The sequence below is a fragment of the Carassius auratus genome, chromosome 22 (genome assembly GCF_003368295.1).
Source record: "Carassius auratus strain Wakin chromosome 22, ASM336829v1, whole genome shotgun sequence".
Lineage (NCBI taxonomy): Eukaryota > Metazoa > Chordata > Actinopteri > Cypriniformes > Cyprinidae > Carassius > Carassius auratus.
The window spans coordinates 31,465,855-31,486,293 of NC_039264.1; the positions used below are offsets into that span (position 1 = coordinate 31,465,855).

The 20,439-nt window shown below is 38.0% G+C and overlaps 3 protein-coding genes across 3 annotated transcripts; 1 reads left to right on the plus strand and 2 right to left on the minus strand.

Annotated features, from left to right (window-relative positions):
* Window positions 1-762: 762 nt before the first annotated feature.
* LOC113040376 (DNA replication licensing factor mcm2) lies at window positions 763-8,736 on the minus strand. The gene is made up of 16 exons (XM_026198725.1): window positions 8,588-8,736; window positions 7,690-7,874; window positions 6,391-6,563; window positions 6,023-6,295; window positions 5,723-5,942; window positions 5,414-5,621; window positions 5,028-5,162; window positions 3,620-3,811; window positions 3,439-3,532; window positions 3,101-3,351; window positions 2,848-2,974; window positions 2,555-2,667; window positions 1,862-2,104; window positions 1,550-1,732; window positions 1,268-1,423; window positions 763-1,178 (listed from the first exon to the last, which is right to left on the minus strand). Exons 1-16 carry the CDS (start codon window positions 8,591-8,593, stop codon window positions 1,068-1,070), a joined length of 2,670 nt encoding a protein of 889 aa, XP_026054510.1. The 5' UTR covers window positions 8,594-8,736; the 3' UTR covers window positions 763-1,067.
* Window positions 8,737-9,115: 379 nt separating this feature from the next.
* On the minus strand, window positions 9,116-12,297 carry LOC113040377 (coiled-coil domain-containing protein 51). The gene is made up of 4 exons (XM_026198726.1): window positions 12,142-12,297; window positions 11,411-11,775; window positions 10,978-11,142; window positions 9,116-9,992 (listed from the first exon to the last, which is right to left on the minus strand). The coding sequence occupies exons 2-4, from the start codon at window positions 11,729-11,731 to the stop codon at window positions 9,213-9,215; spliced, it is 1,266 nt and encodes a 421-aa protein (XP_026054511.1). The 5' UTR covers window positions 11,732-11,775; window positions 12,142-12,297; the 3' UTR covers window positions 9,116-9,212.
* A 238-nt stretch (window positions 12,298-12,535) lies between these two features.
* LOC113040378 (translation machinery-associated protein 7) lies at window positions 12,536-14,168 on the plus strand. Its single transcript, XM_026198727.1, has 4 exons — window positions 12,536-12,653; window positions 12,988-13,043; window positions 13,816-13,903; window positions 13,997-14,168. Exons 1-4 carry the CDS (start codon window positions 12,638-12,640, stop codon window positions 14,029-14,031), a joined length of 195 nt encoding a protein of 64 aa, XP_026054512.1. The 5' UTR covers window positions 12,536-12,637; the 3' UTR covers window positions 14,032-14,168.
* Window positions 14,169-20,439: the final 6,271 nt, after the last annotated feature.

The window sequence follows — 20,439 nt, forward strand, 5'->3', positions numbered from 1 at the left end:
TTGGAAGTTTGTTTCCGCAAAAACGAAGAAAATAAAAGTAACTGCAACATTAAAGTTCTGGCGCATTTATAAATCACAATTATTATTCTTTTTTTCTCAAATGCTCAGGACTGCAAGTTTATAATAACCGCACCGTTGAAAGTTCTCTATGCAAGCAAATTCACGTTTCATTTTTTTTTTTTTTTTCACACAAGGTAAACTCTGGAAAAATTGGTAGTAATAAACTTAGAATTCTGAGAAAAAGAAATAGAATTGTGAGATGTGAACTCAGAATTTTGAAGTAGAATCAAAATTGTGATTATGAAATTCTATCATCTCAGAATTATATTTTTCTCAGGGGCTCAGAATTAAATATTTATAACCTCACAGTTGAAAGTTGTTAACTTGTAAGAGAGTTTACATTTAACAATTAAGTTTTTTTTCATGCAAGGTAAACTGGAAAAACTGGGAGATATAAACTCAGAATTCTGAGAAAAAGAAATAGAACTGAGATGTGAACTCAGAATTTTGAAGAAGAATCAAAATTGCGACATGTCAATTCTGAATTGAAATAAAAAAGTCAAATTTGCATCAACTCAGGATTTTAAGAAAATGTAAAAAATTTAAGTTTATATATTGCACATGCAAGACATAAACATGCAATTCTAAGAGGAAAATGCATTGTGAAATAGTCGCAATTACCTTTTTTAAATATTTTCTTTTTCAAGTTGCTAACAAGCTTGAAGTATCGATTACACAACTATGATTATTCAAAACAGTTAATTACATACACAGCTTGAGATTTATTGTTCAGAACATTACAGTACAAAAGTAAATTTTACATCACAAATATAATAAATGCAGTATTTCTGCAAAACATTATAGAAAGTTCAAGAACGACATTTCATATGCATCCTGCATAAGCCAAGCAGATCAATACAACCGTAACGACTACGGTAACAAGTTCATGAAAGGACCAAAAACAATATTCAATCCACGTAACGATTTGTCTGACAACCTCATAACAGAATATATACAAGTCCAAGAGATTTGACGCAACTGCTTGCGAACAAATCCCAAACGAATGCCTAGAACCGCTGTGCGATTAGTTTTTTCTTGGCATCGTGTGAGAATTTGTTTGACCGGAACAAGTCGCTGTCGTAAAACGCAGACAGGTTGTGGATGTTAATCTGTCGAGCCTGAGAACAAAAAAAGATAGTGTTACAACACACACTCGCAAATAACACATGCAACTTCAGTACTCATGATTTAAACATCTATTAGATACCTTGTCCACCAGATCTTTCTCAGGAATCTCGATGGTGTCCTGCTGGGCTCCGTAACGGTTGCGTTGATACGCAACCTGCTCAGAAATCAGCTGCTTCAGGACAAACAGCAGCAGCTCGTTGTTGTCTCGTCTGAACGCCAGATACTGTGCAAACGTCTGTTAAAAAATCCAACAAATGTGAGTTCAGTTACCAACGTAACCAGGTTAGGACAGAATCGTTAGACTTGCACAGTTACCACAAATGGAAAATTGATGCCAAATCGATATATTCAGTTTGGTTACCTTCCGCATGCTCCTCATCACGCTGAACTTTTGCGTGTCAATGAAGCTTTCTAGCATGACACGGATAGCCATGTTCACGTCGTCCTCAAGCACGTAATCCCGCAGATGCATGCGGGCGTGTGCCTCGGCCATGCGGATCATGGACTCTATGTGACGCACAGTAATCGGGATACTTCCTGTAGCCTGCAAGACAGCATAAGATTACTTTGATGTTTCTGCGATTTCTGCGTAGATTTAACAAAAAATTGCAGAATGGCCTGAAAATTGGTGGAACTTCTTAAAAACGTCTTTGGCTTCAAATGCGACTCTTACCATGGACTCTCTTCGAAGGTCGCTGTAAATTCGGGCCACCTTGTCTTGGTCCATCTGGTTGAGTTTCGGTCGCACCCGCTCTTTGGCGTACATGATGTACTTCTTGAGCAGCTCCTGTGGAATGGGCGGGACATCAAAGGTGTTGGGCAGCACCACCTCTTCTAGACTGGCCACGCCCCCTTCTTTGTTGCTTGGGTGATGTTTGATGTGACTGCCCACCACAAAGCGTGCAAGCATTTCATCCTAAACCAAAGAGAATTATGGGTAAATCGAATGACAACGCTATGCAAGTCACTGTTATGGGTGTTTACATAACAACAATGTACTAAAAGTGGAAAGGTTCCTATTTTTTTTTTTTTTTTTTTTGTTTTTTTTGCATACAGGTGTTTTTTATCAAAATGATCCCAGTTCACATGGATCCACGAAAATTGCTAATGATCGCGAGGTAAACTTCGCACATACCTATACAATGAACACATAATATACAAGCACATGAGTTTTTTTGTAGTTTACAGAGAGATGACTACAGTATTGTTCTCAAAAACTTGCACTTTGAAGTTTTTAAACTTTTCAGGCCCCCAAAACACTGTTGTCATCATGTAAATGAACGGCCAAAATGCATAAAAAGTAAAAAATTGTAAATACATTTTAGTTTACAAACTGTGAACACCCTTAAGATGTCAACAGACTTACCTGCACAGGATCGATGGTGTCTCTTACGATGCAAAGAATGTCAAATCGAGATATGATGGGCTCCGTCAGGTCCACATTTTCAGAGAATGTGAGAGACGGGTCGTAACGGCCACCTTTTAAGAGAAAGAAAACCTTCCTAAGAAAAATGATTGCTGCCAAAAACACTGCTGGAACTTTTGGTCCAGCAGAAAGTAATTAAGAACACGACTGCATTTTAGATTAACAAGTGCCGATGGCAAAATTGAAGTTATGACCCTCATTTAAACTTTCATTAAAATGCTCCCAGAACACACCAATGGGATTGGCGGCAGCGATGACAGTGCAGCGAGCCTGCAGTGATGTGACGATCCCAGCTTTAGAAATAGAGATGCTCTGCTGCTCCATGGCTTCATGGATGCTGGTCCTGTCTTGATCGTTCATCTAAATAAAGAAGAAAAAACTATTTAACTTAAGAATTCATCTAAAAATTGCTCTAAATTGGTCCAAATATTGGTGAAAGTGCACCAAAACTGCTACAAACTGGTCCCAATATGAATGCTAGCTCACCTTATCAAACTCGTCAATGAGGCAGACTCCTCGGTCCGCCAGCACCAATGCTCCCGCCTCCAGTGTCCACTCTCGAGTCACGGGATGACGTTGCACGTAAGCCGTCAGACCCACAGCAGAGGCTCCCTGACCAGTAGAGAAGACCGCGCGACTCGCAACCTTCTCGATGTATTTTAGGAACTGGGATTTGGCTGTGCCTGGATCTCCACATAGGAGAACGTTAATATCACCACGCACCTTGTGTTTCCCGCCTGTTGAGGGAGCCAGAACACAACTGAGCAATTTTGACTCTGAAGGACTTTAAAGAACGTGCAAATTATTAGCTGTGAAAAGGATACCTGGATTCTTGGCTTCGCCACCAAACAGAGCAAGCGCCAGACCACGTTTGATGTCTTCGTGCCCATAGATGGAAGGACCAATACTTGCGAAAATCTGCAGGGAAGCTAATATTAATCTGGAGAAACTTTCTGAAACACCTTGAAGTTACGGCTCGAACTGTAATGTGTGACCATTGCTCACCCGCTCTCCGATGCGCTCGTCTTTGGACAGAGCCACGATGGCTTTGATATCTTCATCTGTGAGCTCCGCCACGGCCACGCCCTCATCCTTACGAGCGATGTGATTGGCCAGGATTAAAGTAGCAAACACCGGGAAGCCATTAGCCATGTTGAGGGAGCCGTCATAGTTGTTGTGGTAGATTCCTGTTAGCTCCTGTAAAAATATACAATTTTGAGGTTATATTTTATTCAAGTATTATTTACATTATTACATAGTAGAAAAATAGGATAAATATATATAAATGCACACATATTCTAAACGTATTTAACTTGAATATTATTTTATATTGTTAGTGATATAAATATCCTAAGTAGATTCCTGTTAGTTCCTAATAATATTCTATTATTATTTTTAATATAATGGTAAAAAAAAAAAACATATAGATGGACATATAATAATTTGTACTGTCAAACGATTAATCACGATTAATTGCTATCAAAATAAGTATGTTTACATAATGTATAATATAAATAAAAAGGCATGTTTGTATTTAAGAAAAATATGTTATGCTTATATATTAAATATATTTATAAATAATGTAAATTATAGGACTACCTATATACATAAATATACACAATATACACACACATGTAAAAAAAAACTTATGCAATTTTGGATGCATTTCTCATTCATTGTTTGACAGCTCTAATTTGAATTAAACGTTATATGATTTAGTTGTAATGATATGGATATTATAAAAAGATGTAGCTGTGGTGGATTCCAGTAAGCTCCAGCAAAAACAAGACATTTTTGGGAGGAAATATTTGTATTTATATTCAAACATTATTTACAACAATGAAAATTTGAGAATATGTAAATATACATTTAGAAGGGCACATTTTACGTCAATAATATTTGATATAGTTAGTGATAGAAATATTACAAGAAGTTATGTAGATTCTTGTAAGCTCCAGCAAAAAAAAAAAAAAACATTTTTGGAGAGTTTAATTTAAATATATAGGAATATTATTTGAAATGTTACATAGTAAAAATCTGATATAAACACATATTTTTGGAATGCATTATCTTTATATATTACTAATAAATTACAAAATTATGACAGAAATAACACAAAAGGCTCATTTTGATCACTTTAAATATTTACAAGTCCAAATTTCAGGACATAATGTATTTACGTTTACTTTAATATTGTTCAGTAACGCCAATTTTAGATTCATTTTATAGAATATAAAGTCTTTTAAGTAAGATTTAAGACACAAATCAACATTTAAAGGCTATAGAGGTTTATTAATAGTGACCTTCATCCAAAGCTACATCTGATGCCACCAAACTGTTGCCAGGGCAGTTCAAGCTTGTTCATTAACAGGGATTTGATAAATATTGTATTCATTAGGGTCTGTTGACTCACAATCTCGTCTCCAGGTTTGCAAGTGTCCACCAAGTCGGCCAGCAGGATGGCGTCTTTGGAGCGAGGCAGGCGGCCAGCCGCTACTTTGCCAGGACTCTCCTGAATAGTGATACGCTGGTAGTTCTGGTACACAGTCTGTGAAAGACAAGAATCTCAATTAACATCAGAAGAAAAAAAGAATCCGCTACTTTCTGCTGCGATGGCAACAAATGAGAGCGCACATTTACATAAGCAGATAAAGCAAAGAGAACTTTCTTCAAACATACATTAGCTCATTATTGACTAAGACAATGTAAAGGTTGATTAATCACCATTTGGTAAGTTCTGTTTGGAGCAGATAAAATAAATATAGATGAACAGCCTTTAGAAATGTTTTCGTCACGCACCTGCTCCATGTTGATCTCAAAGGGACCGAGCGACTGGCACTCAGGACAGGAGCCCGGCTTCACCTCCTGGTTCTGGGACTGGAAGAAGGGTCCCAAGATGAAGTTACACTTGTTACAGTTGTATTTCACCATACCGAGCTGTGGCAGGACTCCAGTGCAGCAGGTCACTACACCGCTGGTGCGGATTAACTGGTTCAGATGAAGCTGTCTGGAGACAAAATAGAGAAAAATAGTAATAAATAAAAGTGTGAATAAATAAAATATTAAGAATTGTATTAGGAAAACCAAATGACGAGGAGATGCTCGTACCTGAGTGATCGAAGTTCTTCCACCAGGGGCAGGTTGCCGATACGGACGTGGATTTCGTGTGCAATTCTATCGTATTTGGGGTACATCCCTAGCACCACTTCTTTAGCGGCTTCGTCAAAGATCTTAAGCATCTCGGCGGGAGCCTCCGGCAGAAAATATGCCAGCACGTGCTCCCTAGATGCCAACTCTTCATAGTTCACCAACAAACTCTCTTTATTTTCTGTAGAAATTGGAAAATATCAAGTCAAGAATCATCGAAATCAATAACACGGTGCTCCCAAACGACCATCCGCCACCCACCTTTGCACATGTCGCTGATGCGCTCTTTGAACACATTGTGTCCGTGCTCGTCCACGTGTGTGCGCAGGAAGTTCTTGAAGCGGTGGTAGATCTCCAGCCGCGGGGCGGCCATTGAAACCCACTCCCTGACCGTGTGGCCCTTCATGTCCTCCAGGTTCTCAATGCTTTCGATCATCTCTTCGTCCTCGCCGTCCATCGCGCCGCCATCGGCTGCCCTCTCCGCAAGAACCCGCTGCCTCTTCGTGGGTCGTTTGTCATCCTCGTCTTCGCTGTCTGTCCATCACAAAACCAGGTTTAAATGATGAAATCGCAGTTATTTGTTTGAGCGGCTTGTGGTATGGCTATGTTTTGATGACTGAAACACCCACCGTAAAGAAGCCCGCGTCCGATGCGTCCCATACCAAGGCCCTGTTCTCTGTCGCGCCGCCTCATAGCCGCTTCTGCTTCTGCACGAGCGCCGGGAGAGAGTTCACTGAAGTCTTCATCCTCATCCAGACCTTCGGCTTCATAACGGTCCAGTTCTGGGATGGCACGGTAGTCTCTGTGAAAATTACCGTATAAAAAATTAGGGATGTAAAGGTTCATGTATTCCAACCAAAGATTTTCAGGATAGATCTTTGAGTTCGGCAAGTATGCATACCGAAAAAAATCGTACCATGTTTTCAGGAAATTCAGACAATAAATGCCTTTGATTAATGGTCTTTGATGTGGTGTGACATTTTGCTGTATAACGCCTCAGTTCTAACAGCAGTGAGCACTATCACCCCTTCCTCTTTATAACTAGTTTTAACGAGAAATATACATGAATGAACGTCTCACCCCTCAATTGAGAAAATAAGTCTAGGTAAGAGCATTTTGTGGTAAGACTACACTTATATTGTAATGATAAACCGCAAGCCGGATGAAAATCGATGCAAATATGTAATAATTCAAATTGGTGGAGATGCTAAACAATCGCTATTCATTTTGGTGTTGGAGTTTATATGAATGTATTTCTGAGAGGAACTTACTGTCTTTAGAAAAGTTTAGATGGTGTTTTTTATTTTCGTCTCGCCTCTGTATAATACGGAAGTTCTAAGCGGCCATGTATTATTTTTTTTTCCTTATTGCTTTCTTGTTATCATGACTTAATTTTCTCGTGACTCGATATAGTTTTCTCGAGTTGTTTTCTCATTACAATGATTAGAATAACGCACATTTATTTTTATTATTTGTCTTGAATCTAATTTTGTTAAAAATAATTGTGACTAAATCGAATTCTGAGTTTATGTATGTTTAAATAAATATTCAATGAAACAAGTTATAAATTAATAAAAAGAACAACAAAAACTATTTACTTGTATCCATACCATTTTTTTTTATTTTAGTGTCGATTATTATAGTTAAAAATAAATAGTATTTGATTTTAAGTTTGGGCTTCTTTTACGTCAATAATATTTGATATTCAATAATATCTGACGTTTGCATAAAAACATTTGGATACAAACATAATTATTCATATTTTATATCACTGCATCAGAATAATAATAAAAAATAAATGTTTAAGTTCACATATATAGTTGCTAGACTAAATACAATACATTTTGTATTTTTGGTGGAATGGAAAGTGACCTGGACAAGTTTCTAGACAGGTTTCATGAGATTTCTAATATAATATAACCCCTCACCTCTCCATCCCATCTCCGATCAGCTCCTCTCCGTCTCCGTCCTCCTCATCAGGAATAATGTCTCCCAGAATCCCCTCGGACTCGTCCTCAAAAGGGGGCAGGTCTCTCCCGGGACTGGAGGTCAGGTCACCCCGCCGTGAACCACGACTGGGGCTGGTGGCCATGTGCAACGACTCTGATGAATCCTGTTATGAAGCAAAATCATGTTAGGGTTGTATAAAGCTGTGTGAAGTAAGAAGTCTTTACACTAGAACTGAAAGAGAAAGACTAAAGGTCAATGTGGAAAATGCACGTAACATATGTGTAACTACATCAGGCTTGATGTTATAACACTGAAAATAAATATAATTACTTTTGAAAAACAGATTTGTCAGTCAGCTAATATGTTAAATACTGAAGCACTACTATACTATAATTTAAGAAATGTCAGTTATCACTTGCAACAACTGTTGAACCACAACAAAGAAATTAGTTTACCACGTGGGACATTTTGGACTGACTTAACTCTTCAACAGACAATATTTTTAATATATTTTTTATGGATATAAGACATAGGTCAGTATTAGTGAATGTAAAAGCATACATTTCCGTCGTATGTTTATGGTTCTTAATTTTTTTCATAATAAACAAAATAATTTGACATGTTAGTTACAAAAAAAAACATGTAATACAGAAACCGAATTAAAATCACAATCTATGTGTACATGGGAATTTATATTTATTGTATCACGTTTGTTGTAATATCTAGTTTATTACATTTCAACGTCATTAGACAATCCTACTAACGTTAGACAAGCCATGCACATGTCTACCAACTTAAAATACTTTAAAACACATCTGAACAACATCCAAACGATTTATTTACATATACATAAATAATATACACAATTACACTCACCGCCATTTTCTCACGTCCGTCTTAAGCAGCGATACGACTGTAGACTATTTTCTCCCGGGAAGACTGACTTTTCGCGCGAAATGCTCCACGTGATCACAAAGCGCGCGAAGCTCTTATGAATTATGTATTGAGGAAGCGCGTCTGAGCACTGTGATTGGACCGGTGGAAGCGCCATCGTTCCAAACTGAACGTTCATTGGTATGACGCGTGAAAAGGGGCGGGCAAAATAGTATTGACAGAGAAAGACAAAAAAAGCACCAAACTACAGAGTTGAAGGTTCGCATTTTATCTTAAATAAAAACAAACAGTTTCTACAGTGAAGAGTCACATAAGTGCCAAACTATGTCCTCAGATGGATCTATATTTAAAATAAAACGTAATATATATATATAGTTTTTAAACATGAGATGAATGAAAACATGAGTGGGGGTTCTCTTTGTAGAAATAATTAAGAATACAGTACATTATAATTTTAGCATGAATTAGGAATCAGTAGAAGGCAAAGAATATCCATACAAACAATGATACTAATATTCACAATATTTAATCAATTTTGGACAACTTCAGTTACATGATTCTCTAGTGTATTAACTGCCCCCTAAAGTGCACACGGCCAGCATACTCTTCAAGTACCTCTCAGCAGTGTGTACAGAACTGGCACAGACACAGCAAACGCAGCACATGTCAGGACAGTATTGTATAGACTTGTTTTGTTGATCTGCGCCTCCAGTCTTTTCTCAGTTTGACCGAGGCCTTGAACGACTGTCTCTGTATCGCATACAAAGAGCTGCGTGTCTCGGGTTTGAATGACTGGCTTCTCCATGGGACGGGACTGTAGAGTTGTCTTGACCGCCTGCAGCTCGGTCTCAACCTTCTCGACATTCTCCTCCAGATGCTCCAGCAGTGGTTTAAGGCTTTCAATGAGCCCTTGGGCTCTTTGGCTGTGTTGGAGAATCTCTTGAATCGTTTCTTCTGAAGCACTAGATGCAGACGCTGGGACAAGGGCAGCTGCTGGCGGAACAAACGCTGGTTTGGCTGCTTTCACGTCTTTAACGCTGCCTTTCAAAGCCATCCTGAGTGAGTCGATGAGGTTGCTGAGTTCATCTTGTTGCATTTTGTGCATGCTGGCTTGGACCTTGATGGCTTCCTGAAGACTCACCGGTCCCTTCTGGGCCTCCAGCAACAAGCTCTTGAGTTCCTGCAGACGTACCCGGTTTATATAAGTGGAGCCCATTACCCCAATGAGGGCGCCCAACACCGAACCAATAATGGACCAGTTTTTGGTTCGTTCAGCCCTGGTCCTCTCTTTCTCGTGGCTCCCTCTCACAGCAGCAGAGAAGAGTGCAAACTTCTCTCGCTCGCCACCTTCTGCGTACTCATAGGCCGTTTTGAGACGCCGTTCTTCCTATAAATGACAAAAAAAACATAAAAGAGAAGGTGCAACTGTGCAGATAATATAAATAATTATAGTGATAAAAATTGGTGCTGTGCGGCTGACACAGAAGAGTGTACGCTGCCTGCGTTCATCTCATATTCTCCAAAACGACGCTATGGTGATGTGGAGAGACAGAGGAGACAAATTGTTGAATCTTTGTTTTCTTCACCTCTTGTCACTTTATAACAATATGGTTGAACCACTAATGGCAGATGACTATTCTGAAGATGTCTTTTATACTTTTCTGGACCTTGACAGTTTTATTTACTTGGCAGTTAATGGGACAGTCACAAGCCTCCCGATTTTCATCCAAAATATCTTAAATTGTGTTCCGAAGATGAACAAAGCTTTTACGGGTTTGGAACGACTTCGGGGTAAGTGATTCATGATGAAATGTTCATTTTTGTGTGGAGTATCCTTTTTAAGCTATACCGTTTTTGCATTTATACTAAATTAAATTTATGTATTTTTCATTCAGATACCTTGAAACCATACAGCTAAATTTTTACCATATTATTGAGGTGCTATGTGTGTAGTTTTAACTGTGGTTATCATGATCTAAATGTCAAATGTGCATTTCTAAGAGACAAAAAAGTTTAATTGCTGTTCCATGATTAGAATTTAAGAAACGTGTAGAAACTAAGAATTTTTATTTTTCTTTCAAGATATTTATTTTGTTAAGGAAAAATGCCTGGGAAAGTGTAAAGAATTAAAAAACTTGACCTTTTTTTCCAAGTTCTGATCACAAAGAGTAGTTTAAAACCACAATTAACTGTCTGGTTTCTAGAACTTTCACTTGGGGGCCAACATCTGCCTTTAAACTTGGAAGAAATTAAGATTTGAAATGTATTTTAATAATTATCGTTGTCGACTGATATGAAAAATTTGATTGTGTTCATTTTTGGCCATATCGCTCCTAGATCTATATACGTTTACATGACTAGGTCCACCTCACCTGCAGTAACTTGTGTTCCAGTGTGGCTAACTCTAAGTAATGTGCCTCTTCACGGGACACACGGTCCAAACGGTCCCTCACTTCCTTCAGCCGAACCTGAAGCGCCTCCAGGCTGGCGTGAGCTTCTCTGAAGATCCCTCTGGCGACCATGAAGGCCTTTTCAGCCTAACAGCAAAACATAATTCAGATTATACTAACATTTAAATTAATCCTACAGTGATTTCACTTACATGCCATAATTGGGTTAGTTAGAATGTATCCAAAAGTTATTTTTGAATCCATTTTTGAAAGAAATCCAATCGAAATTTCATTTGGATTCAGCGCAGTGAGATAATATGAGGTTTCTACATGAAGACTTTCCAATTTTATTGAGCCACCATTTTGATTACTTAGCTAAATGTAAACGAAGGTGCATCTTTCATGTTTTCTTTACCTCAGAGACATTGGACTGAGCCTCTCGGACTTCATTAAGCCCCACAAACTCCTCATATCTCTCCCACCAGTAGTTGACGCTCACTTTTGCGGTTTTCACCGCATTTTGTCCCCACTGCTTTCCCAGCTCTCCTGCGTACGTTAACACAGATGCTGTGCGCTCTTTAACAGAGGTAGTTTTATGCGGCTCATCCTTCGGACTTTGCTGCTGGGTGCAATAAGTTCTGTGGAGGTTCCTTTGGACCGGGCCGTAAACCTGCTGTTGGTAGAGACATGTGGAGACATGGCTACTTGGAAATATAGCGTTTCCTCTGAACCTCATTGAAGAGCTTCATATGAGGAGCCAACGCACGTCAAATATGCAACCTGTAAACATAATGGAAATGTAGACTTCATGAGATCTTCTATGGTTGCTGAGGTAATGTAACAATTATAGAAATATAAACAAATTACTGTATTAGGTTTTCTATAACTATGTGGTATATTATACTACAATACACTACATTTGACTGTAGTAAAAGCTAAAGTATACTACAGTATTTTTTTTAGTTTATCAGTTCACTATTGTTAATACTACAGTATGTTTTGCTTTCATTTACAATGTGTTGTAAATTCTATAATATACACAGTATAATACACTTTACTATACTATGGTTCTATATTGTCGGCAAACAATGTTTACAGTTCTATGTCCTGAATTAATGTCAGGACATGTACCAACACAACTCATACCAGCGTTTCTCCGTTTCGTGCCGTTTCTGCTCGGGTCAGTGATTTCTCATGTTTACAGGATGAACAGTACTTAAAATATCAGTCAAAGTCCCTTAAATGTCATTCTGCGGCATGAGAGAGCATTTTTTTTCAGGCACAGACGGCGGGTGCTCTTTTCGAAAGATTCTTTTTAATGATTCAATTGAACCGATTCGAAAATCATTTAAATCTCTCGTCTGTCTATAACATGTTTAAAATTTCATTAACCAACCAAACAAACAAGCAGCAACAACAACAGCAACAAAAACAGTACAGAGATTATAAAATTGAGAATAAAACTATGAGATTGACTCAAACGAATCAAATTATCTTTTGAACCAGTTCATTTCCACCAACCGTCCGAACGAACCGATTCGATCGCCAAAACGAATCAGGCACTTGACGGGAACACTACATCCGGGTAACAGCTGAGGTCCTGACAGCGCGGAAAACGCATTAGCTAAACAATCTGAGCATCATGTCTGGAAGAGACGGTAAAAATTAAAACACAAACGCTAAACATGACCGTTTAATCGTGTATAAACTCATATGAGTTACAAACAAGAAGTTCCGTGGGTTTTCTCGGCTCTTTATAGATTGTAAACGTGTCGATTTTCTAATCTTTATATTCACGATGCTATCAGGATTAGCCGTGTTAAGACTCCACATTTTAATGAATGAGTTTGCTCGGTGTTTGTTTTCTCTTTTATTGTTATAATGAAAATCTATTTTTAAATCCATTATTAATTGTATAAATTTGTTTGGTCAAATGTATATATATTTTTATTTATTGATGTTATAATGGTATTCATATACTTATTTCTGCAGGAGGTAAAAAGAAACCCCTCAAGGCTCCCAAGAAGCAGTCGAAGGAGATGGACGATGTAAGTTCAGCTGTCTGGAGAAGTGTTTCTACCAGGGCTGTGAATCTTTGCATAGCTAGCGATTTGATTCGATCCAAGAACGATTTTGCAAATTTAGAACGATTCACAATTAAATTAGATTCGATTATAACGATTCGATTCTGCTTTCTTTAAGTGCATTGACAGGATTATTTAAATGTTTCCCCTTAATCTTTTAAATGCTTAGTCATGGGGGACAAATTACACCCGCCTTTATGGGGGATAAAAAAAATTATCCATTGTTAGATGCTAGTTTAATGATGCTATAGCATAACATGGCATACGTAAAAATGTATGTAAGTCAAGATTTAAAAAAAGAGCTTAAAAATTATTTGGTATAATTCTTGGCAATGGTATATGGTATAATATACATACTATATAATATACAGTAAAGCTCTTTCTGATTTTATTCAGTTTAGCTGCAGATAAAGCCTGGCACGTCTATGAGAGTGAGATCACTTCTCGTTCAGTGTGAAAACTTCTTTATCTCATTTTCACAAAATAAAATGCTACAGTAGCTATTTAACTTCTTCCTCTCCATCAGCGAATGATGATTTTGAGAGGAAATGTGCCAGATTCGTCAGGGTTTGTAATCGATGCATCAACAAAACAAGTGAATCGTTACACCCCTAGTTTGTATGTAAACACTGAGATGATGGTTTGTGGACCGATGAGCTGCTGAGAGTGAAGTAATGACTAGGGGACATTTGAAATGTTTTGCACTGTTTCTTCACCGGTTTAATCGTCCCTACAGGAGGACATGGCTTTCAAACAGAAACAGAAAGAGGAGCAGAAAGCAATGGAACAGTTGAAAGCCAAGGCTGCTGGGAAAGGACCTTTGAGTAAGAGACACATAAAACCTCCAGAAATCTTTCTGTATGGTTTTGAGTTTTTCTTTTGTTGACCGTCAATTCTCTTTTGTTTTCTTTCCGTAGCTGGAGGAGGAATCAAGAAGTCTGGGAAGAAATGATTGTGTTTCTGTGTATATCTGCTTGCCGTTTAAACCACCGACTCACGATTCGGGTCCAAAGTGGCGACTAAAATGAATTTTTTTTAGTTTATATTTCTCTTGTAAAGGAATAAAGTTTGTAATGACTGTGCATTTCATTTTCAGTTCTTTAATGTCTACAGTATCCATGTACAATATCCAAACATTTCAAGTAAACTTCAGTCTCATGAATACAATCACAGAAGTGTTTCTACAAGCTTCTGATCTCCGCAGGCACACTTCTCTTGTCCACAAATGCTCCATCTCACAATATCATCTTTGTTCAGACTAAAAAAAAAAGTCTAAATCTGAGGTTTTTGTTCTGTAGTATTAGACATTGAGCTGCGGTTCATGTTTCATATATTAACTTTAAGCTTAAATTTTTGTTAAATTGTTGTTGCTGGCTGTGCAATGTCCACGCCATCCTTCATCCTTGATCAACCGATGCAAGCTTCTCTCGCATGTTCTGATGTTTATCTTGTCTTTGTTAGACGTGTGCCATCTGCGTTATAAAGGACCCCAAAGTCATAATGTTCTGTGTGGATCAGTATATTAAAGGTTCAAGGTTTTTTATTTGTCAGTGTGATGACTAGCAATAGATGGGACAACGTATGTGAAAATGTGCATTGAGACTAGAGCACCCTCAGTGATTATTTCTGGAACCTGGTTTAATTGCATAACTATTTACAAAAGCAACAAAATACAAATGCACTGAATAAGATAAGTGCATAAGTACATATTTTCAATTTAAGCACGAAATAAGTAGGCTATTAATAAATTAAATAACTAGAGAAGGCTGGCTATAATCAGCTTGCTTCCATTTGGTGCTTACTCTCGCCAAATCAGTCCCTCCAGAAAAACGCGTTTTTTTTTTTTTCTGATTGTTGCGGGCAAAAATCCTTGATTTTGAGGCACGTTTTCTTAAAAAATGCGATGGAATATGCGGGATATTTCTGCAATTTTATGCCGTGAACTTGCAAAAACTGCGGTTTGATGAAAAAAAGGTGAACACCTTTTTCTCACTAGGCTACTACCTTAATGTAAAGAGTTATTTCTCATTACTTCCTATGATAAGCGAGCATACTAAATCACAGAATATTTAAGTTGCAATCTCTTACGGCAACGTAAATTATTTTACATACTACTAATATAATTACAACTGTACGTTTTTGGTACTGTTCTGTAACAAAAAAAATGCAATCTTACAACTGTAAAGTTGCATCAACTTCTGAATGAAACTACAACAGTGTTAGTAGCCTAGTGAGAAGGGGGTGTTGGGGGAGAATCACCTTTTTTCTTTATTTCATCAGGGCTCTCAAGTTTTGAACTGAGTTCAGAGTGAGATTTTGCCCGCGGTCGCGATGGCGGCAGGGGTTTGATGGGGACGGGTGTCTGATCTCATAAATGACACATATTCTTACAAATAAAATAATATTTATTTAATTCAGCATTTATTTGTGTGTGTGTGTGAGAGAGAGAGAGAGAGAAAAAAATGGTCAGTGCTGTTTATAGTAGGTGTTGGTAGCTGGTTTTGAGGCCAGGGGTTGGTGGCTCCCATTTGAATCACTGTGGTTCCAGGCCAGCCATTTTTCACAGTTCCATCAAGTGCTAAACTGTTCCTGGTTTAGGTCTTGTTTAATCCCACCATGGAGAAAACCATCTCAGCATAGGTATTTGAATGAGCAAGCACTAACACTAATGCAGCTATTTTAGAAATCCTCCCTGCTTATGTCCCTCACACCTTGATGGACACAGGAGTTCTCTTGTCTGCAGACTAAGCACCAGTAAAAAGAGCTGGTGGTTCCCATTGTGATGAATGGCGATCGGGTTGACCACTCCTTCTTAAAGGAACACCTACAGGTGGCTGCTCTACATAACCCTCTCTTTTTCCCTGTTTCCAGTGGGTTCTCCACTGTTTCCTCTATGGTCCTCCACAGTCTCTTCCATGCACCCATCCTCTACTGGCACCCTAACTCCCCTCCCCTACTGTATTCTCCACAGCCTCCTCCTCTGACCTAGCCACCTTTTTAGGGAGCTGGGCCCGCATTCATAAAGATTCTAAGAATCCTCTCAGAAAACTCTTAATTTAGCTTAAAAACTTTTACGTAGGAGTCTTAGCTTAAAAGCGATTCGGGACCGATCTGAGAGCAACTCTGAGTAAGGAAAAGACAAAAACGTTTATCTTAGTGAGGAGGCGGGGTTGAACCGGTTGCTATGTATGACACAATCTTTTGAAGACTCTGATTGGCTGGTTGTCCAAGAAGGAAAAAAAAGAGTGATTTTAAGTATAGGGTCTATTCTAATCCTCACTTTAAATTTACATGCGTAATTTTTCCTATTTGACCGTTCTCTCTCTCTCTCTCTCTCTCTCTCTCTCTCACACACACACACACACACACACACACACACATTATATGTGTGTATATGAATTCTATTTTTTTATTTACCATGCTTTTAATTTCCTATAAGGTATTTGATTGGCTTAGAATGATAAAAATTGTTCCACTCTTTCCAATTACAGTGATTGCCGTCCTATGTAAGTGGCGGTTTGAGTGTTGGTTCTAATGTATCAAACATGGAATCAAAGCCAAGAAGGGCGAGAAAGCCAATCTGGACAGAGGAACAGTGTTTACTGTTAGCCCAGTTAATGGATGAACACAAGGCCATTCTTAAAGGAAAATTCAGACACAGCAAGGGACAAGAAGCAGACATGGGAGCGTATAGGACAAACTATTAACGGTTCATTCCCCCTGCTTGTGTTCACCTATAAGCCTGCTATATTCATAAATGCAGTTTTTAGAGCCTGCAAGGTGGGAATGTCCAGTGGAAACGAAATGAACTGTGACACAATAAGATGTTCTGAAAGTGCTGTAATTGTTTGTGTGATCACTCTGCTTACAGAAGGTTGTGACAGACCCAAATCATCACTATTGCATTGTTGCATGTTCCCAGTTGCCAAATATCGTAATGTAGTGATTACTTTAATTTATATATTAAATTATATTATATTAAATTATTATATAATCTATACCGTCTTATTAACTCATTGTCATCCATTGCCTGCAACACATTTCTTCTGCCTCTTCGTCTCTCTGCCATTTTCTCCTCTGCTAAAGAAACTCTTAAGCCTCTTAAAAGTCCTCGTCTGTGCTCATAACAAATTTTACCTTAAGACCTCTTTTAAGGGATAAGATGCTTTCTGAATTAATTTTTTCTTTACTAGGATTTTTTTCTTTAATTTTAAAAGTAAACGCCCACATTTCTAAGAATTTTCTTAGAATTTTGTCACTAGGAACTACTTTTTGCATTAAGATTCTTTATGAATACGGTCCCAGATCTTTTAGAACAAAGCATGAAAGATTGCTCCTTTGCCTCTTCCCTGACATCTTTGAAATAGACGAATGCAATAATCAATATTATACATTGGATAAAATATAATGAAATAGCCTAGGCAAAACGTTTTGAAAATGGGGACCAGGATGAGGTGCAGTAAAAATAAAAGGAAAGAAATTTTTTTTTTTTTTAAACTATTATGGATACTGCCATACAAGTATTATGGATGGGCCTATTATAGAAGTCTCTTATATAAAACTGTCAGAGTAGCCCCGCATCCTCTTCAACGTGTAACTTTGGCAATAAAAAAATAATAGTGGGCTAATAATAGGCACAAAAGCTACGGCCGACCACGTATAATGGCCAAAATTGCGTGCGTGTCGGGGTCATAATAACCATCAGACCAAAACATATCTTAGACTGTTTTTAAAAAATGTTAAATTAATATATTGATAAAAAAAAACATATAGTGAAAATCTGTGTCATTGTCTTGACAAGTCTGTAACCGTAACGTTACCTACTTCAGCGAGCGTCTGGATCTGTGTTGCACACGAGCCTGTAAAAATCTTACCCGGATACAGCAATGCTATTTTCTGATTGGCTGATCGGTAGCTATATTTTTTTTATTCGATTAGCAGGTGCGTGTCAGGGCCTTCGGGGAACTCACTTGATTCCTCTACGTTACCTGTTTCACTGTTTAAAAAAATAGCGCCGCAACTTGGTGGGCGTTGTCCTCGTAATGTCTCTGCGTGAGAAATACAAGGTGTGGCGTGTGAGCGTGTGAACGGGTTGAAATGCGTGAGTCTCACGCCCATTGCGTGAGACTTGAGAGCCCTGTTTCATCAAACCGCACTTTTTGCAAGTTCTCGCGATATAATTTGGCTCCGTCATGTAACAAATCGGGAAACTGCTTTGCGGGTTCTTTTGCGCTTATTTTTGTTGGCAAATAAGAATGTGTGTCCATCTGCCTTCTTCCCGCCCTCGCGCGTCATCTTAATCACGTGACTGAAACCCTGCTATTGCGCGCTTCAAGTTTCACCGCGGGGTTTGCAGATGATGTTACGTCACGTAATTACGTCACTTCATAAGGTTCCCATGGCAATAGGGGGGAAATGGCGCTTTACTTGTGTGAAGTAAACGCAACATTTTTCAAAGTTCTGCTAATATATATGTGAGTTTTTTGCAACGAAAATACAGGGATTGTGAAATCATGCTAGCCCCACATATTTTGCTTTCTGAAATCGGCAATTTATGCGGCAAAATAGCGGCGTATTTGAAAAAATGCGACCCCGCATAAATATGGGGCCTTTGCTGATTATGCATTAAATCACGCGATCGCATAATCGCGTTTTTCTGGAGGCACTGGTCTTATGGTCTCAAGTGATGCGAAGATAAGGTTTGAGCATGTACACTCAATAGTTGAGCGAGAGCAGAGCCCATTCATAAAAGAATGAAGTATTTTTTAAAAGGACACATCCAGTTTTTTTGTGAGTGAAGCAGGGGCGATTCTAAGATTTTCATTTTAGGGGGGCTCAGCCCCCAATAAGGGTATGATTAAAAAATATTATTTTACTATTAGGGTAGGGTTGTATACTACTAACCTTATTGCAATCCACTATTCCATTGTATTTCCTGTATTTCATATATGGGAGTAGGAGTACTGACTGAGCCATATACAACACTGTAAAAAAAAACTAATACAGTTTTTTAGATGTGACCAGTCACTGGAAAATTTTGAATTGGGAATGTAGATATTTTTTTTTATATTTTTTATTTTTTTACAATAAAGACTTCCTGATTCAGTATTAGGACATTCACGTTTATCCTTGGATGATACCACTGCTTTTTCTTATGAAATGTACGTGGAAATTGGCAGTGAATCTTGGGAACACAGTGGTATTGTGTGTGAGTGTGTGAGGCTGTCTGTTCTATTCTCACCTGACTGTTGCTCATTTGCAGACCTACTCCCGCACGACAAAAAAAGTTGTATATCCATCTACAATGAAATATAAATTATTATATTTTATAATTATTATTATTATTATTATTATTATTATTATAAATGTTTAGCTTTTTAGCCTTTATAATCAACAATATGGTTGGTTATACATCAAGTCAGCCCCTGAAAATTTATTTAATTTCAAATCATTTAACTAACCAGCTAATATTCATTAAGAATATAGACAAAACATGTATTAATGTAATTGTCTATTGGCAATATGTTTAATCTGTTCTATATTTATTTATATTTATTAAAAATAACACCATTATCGATTTGCCACTTTTATAACTCAATTACTTAAAAAAAAAAATCACAGATCCCTTTACTCTTACTCTAATATATGTATCATGATACACTAATGATTCATTATTACTTAATACAAAATTATATTTAATAATAGATGTTGACATGTAGACATGATGTTTCTCTCTCTGTGCCATTTAGTACTTTCAGACAATGATGTGTGTCGTTAATAATTTCTTTTGCACAATAATATGTTTTCAATTTTAAAAAGTAAATTAAAATAAATCATGATCGTTTTCTAAAGTATGTTTTCATGGGTGTTAATCGCTTCATTTTTGTTGGAAGAAAAAACAACTGTCACACTGTGATAAAGGCTGAAGGTGAACGCAGCGAAGACGTATTGGTATTGGATGCGAGAACACACACACACACACACACACACACACACACACACACACACACACACACACACACACACACACACACACACACACACACACACACCTTGTACTCTCTGATGTTCGCTCTGCTCGGCGCCCCTGTGGATTGAAAAACGCGCTGAATCCATGCAGACTCAGATAAGGGGAGGAGCCGGAACTTGATGCAGCTTGCCACCGTCTCAAATGAGTTTTTAAAGGGGACTGAAGCGATCACTAATTAATTAATCAAATAATTTTTTAGGGGGGCTGGGCATAAGTTTAGGGGGGCTGAAGCGACGCCCCTGGAGTGAAGTAAATCCACTTGTGAGTGGAGAGATTTGTTATACATCACATGGCAAAATGCAGCAGCAAGAGTTCTTACTAGAACCAGGA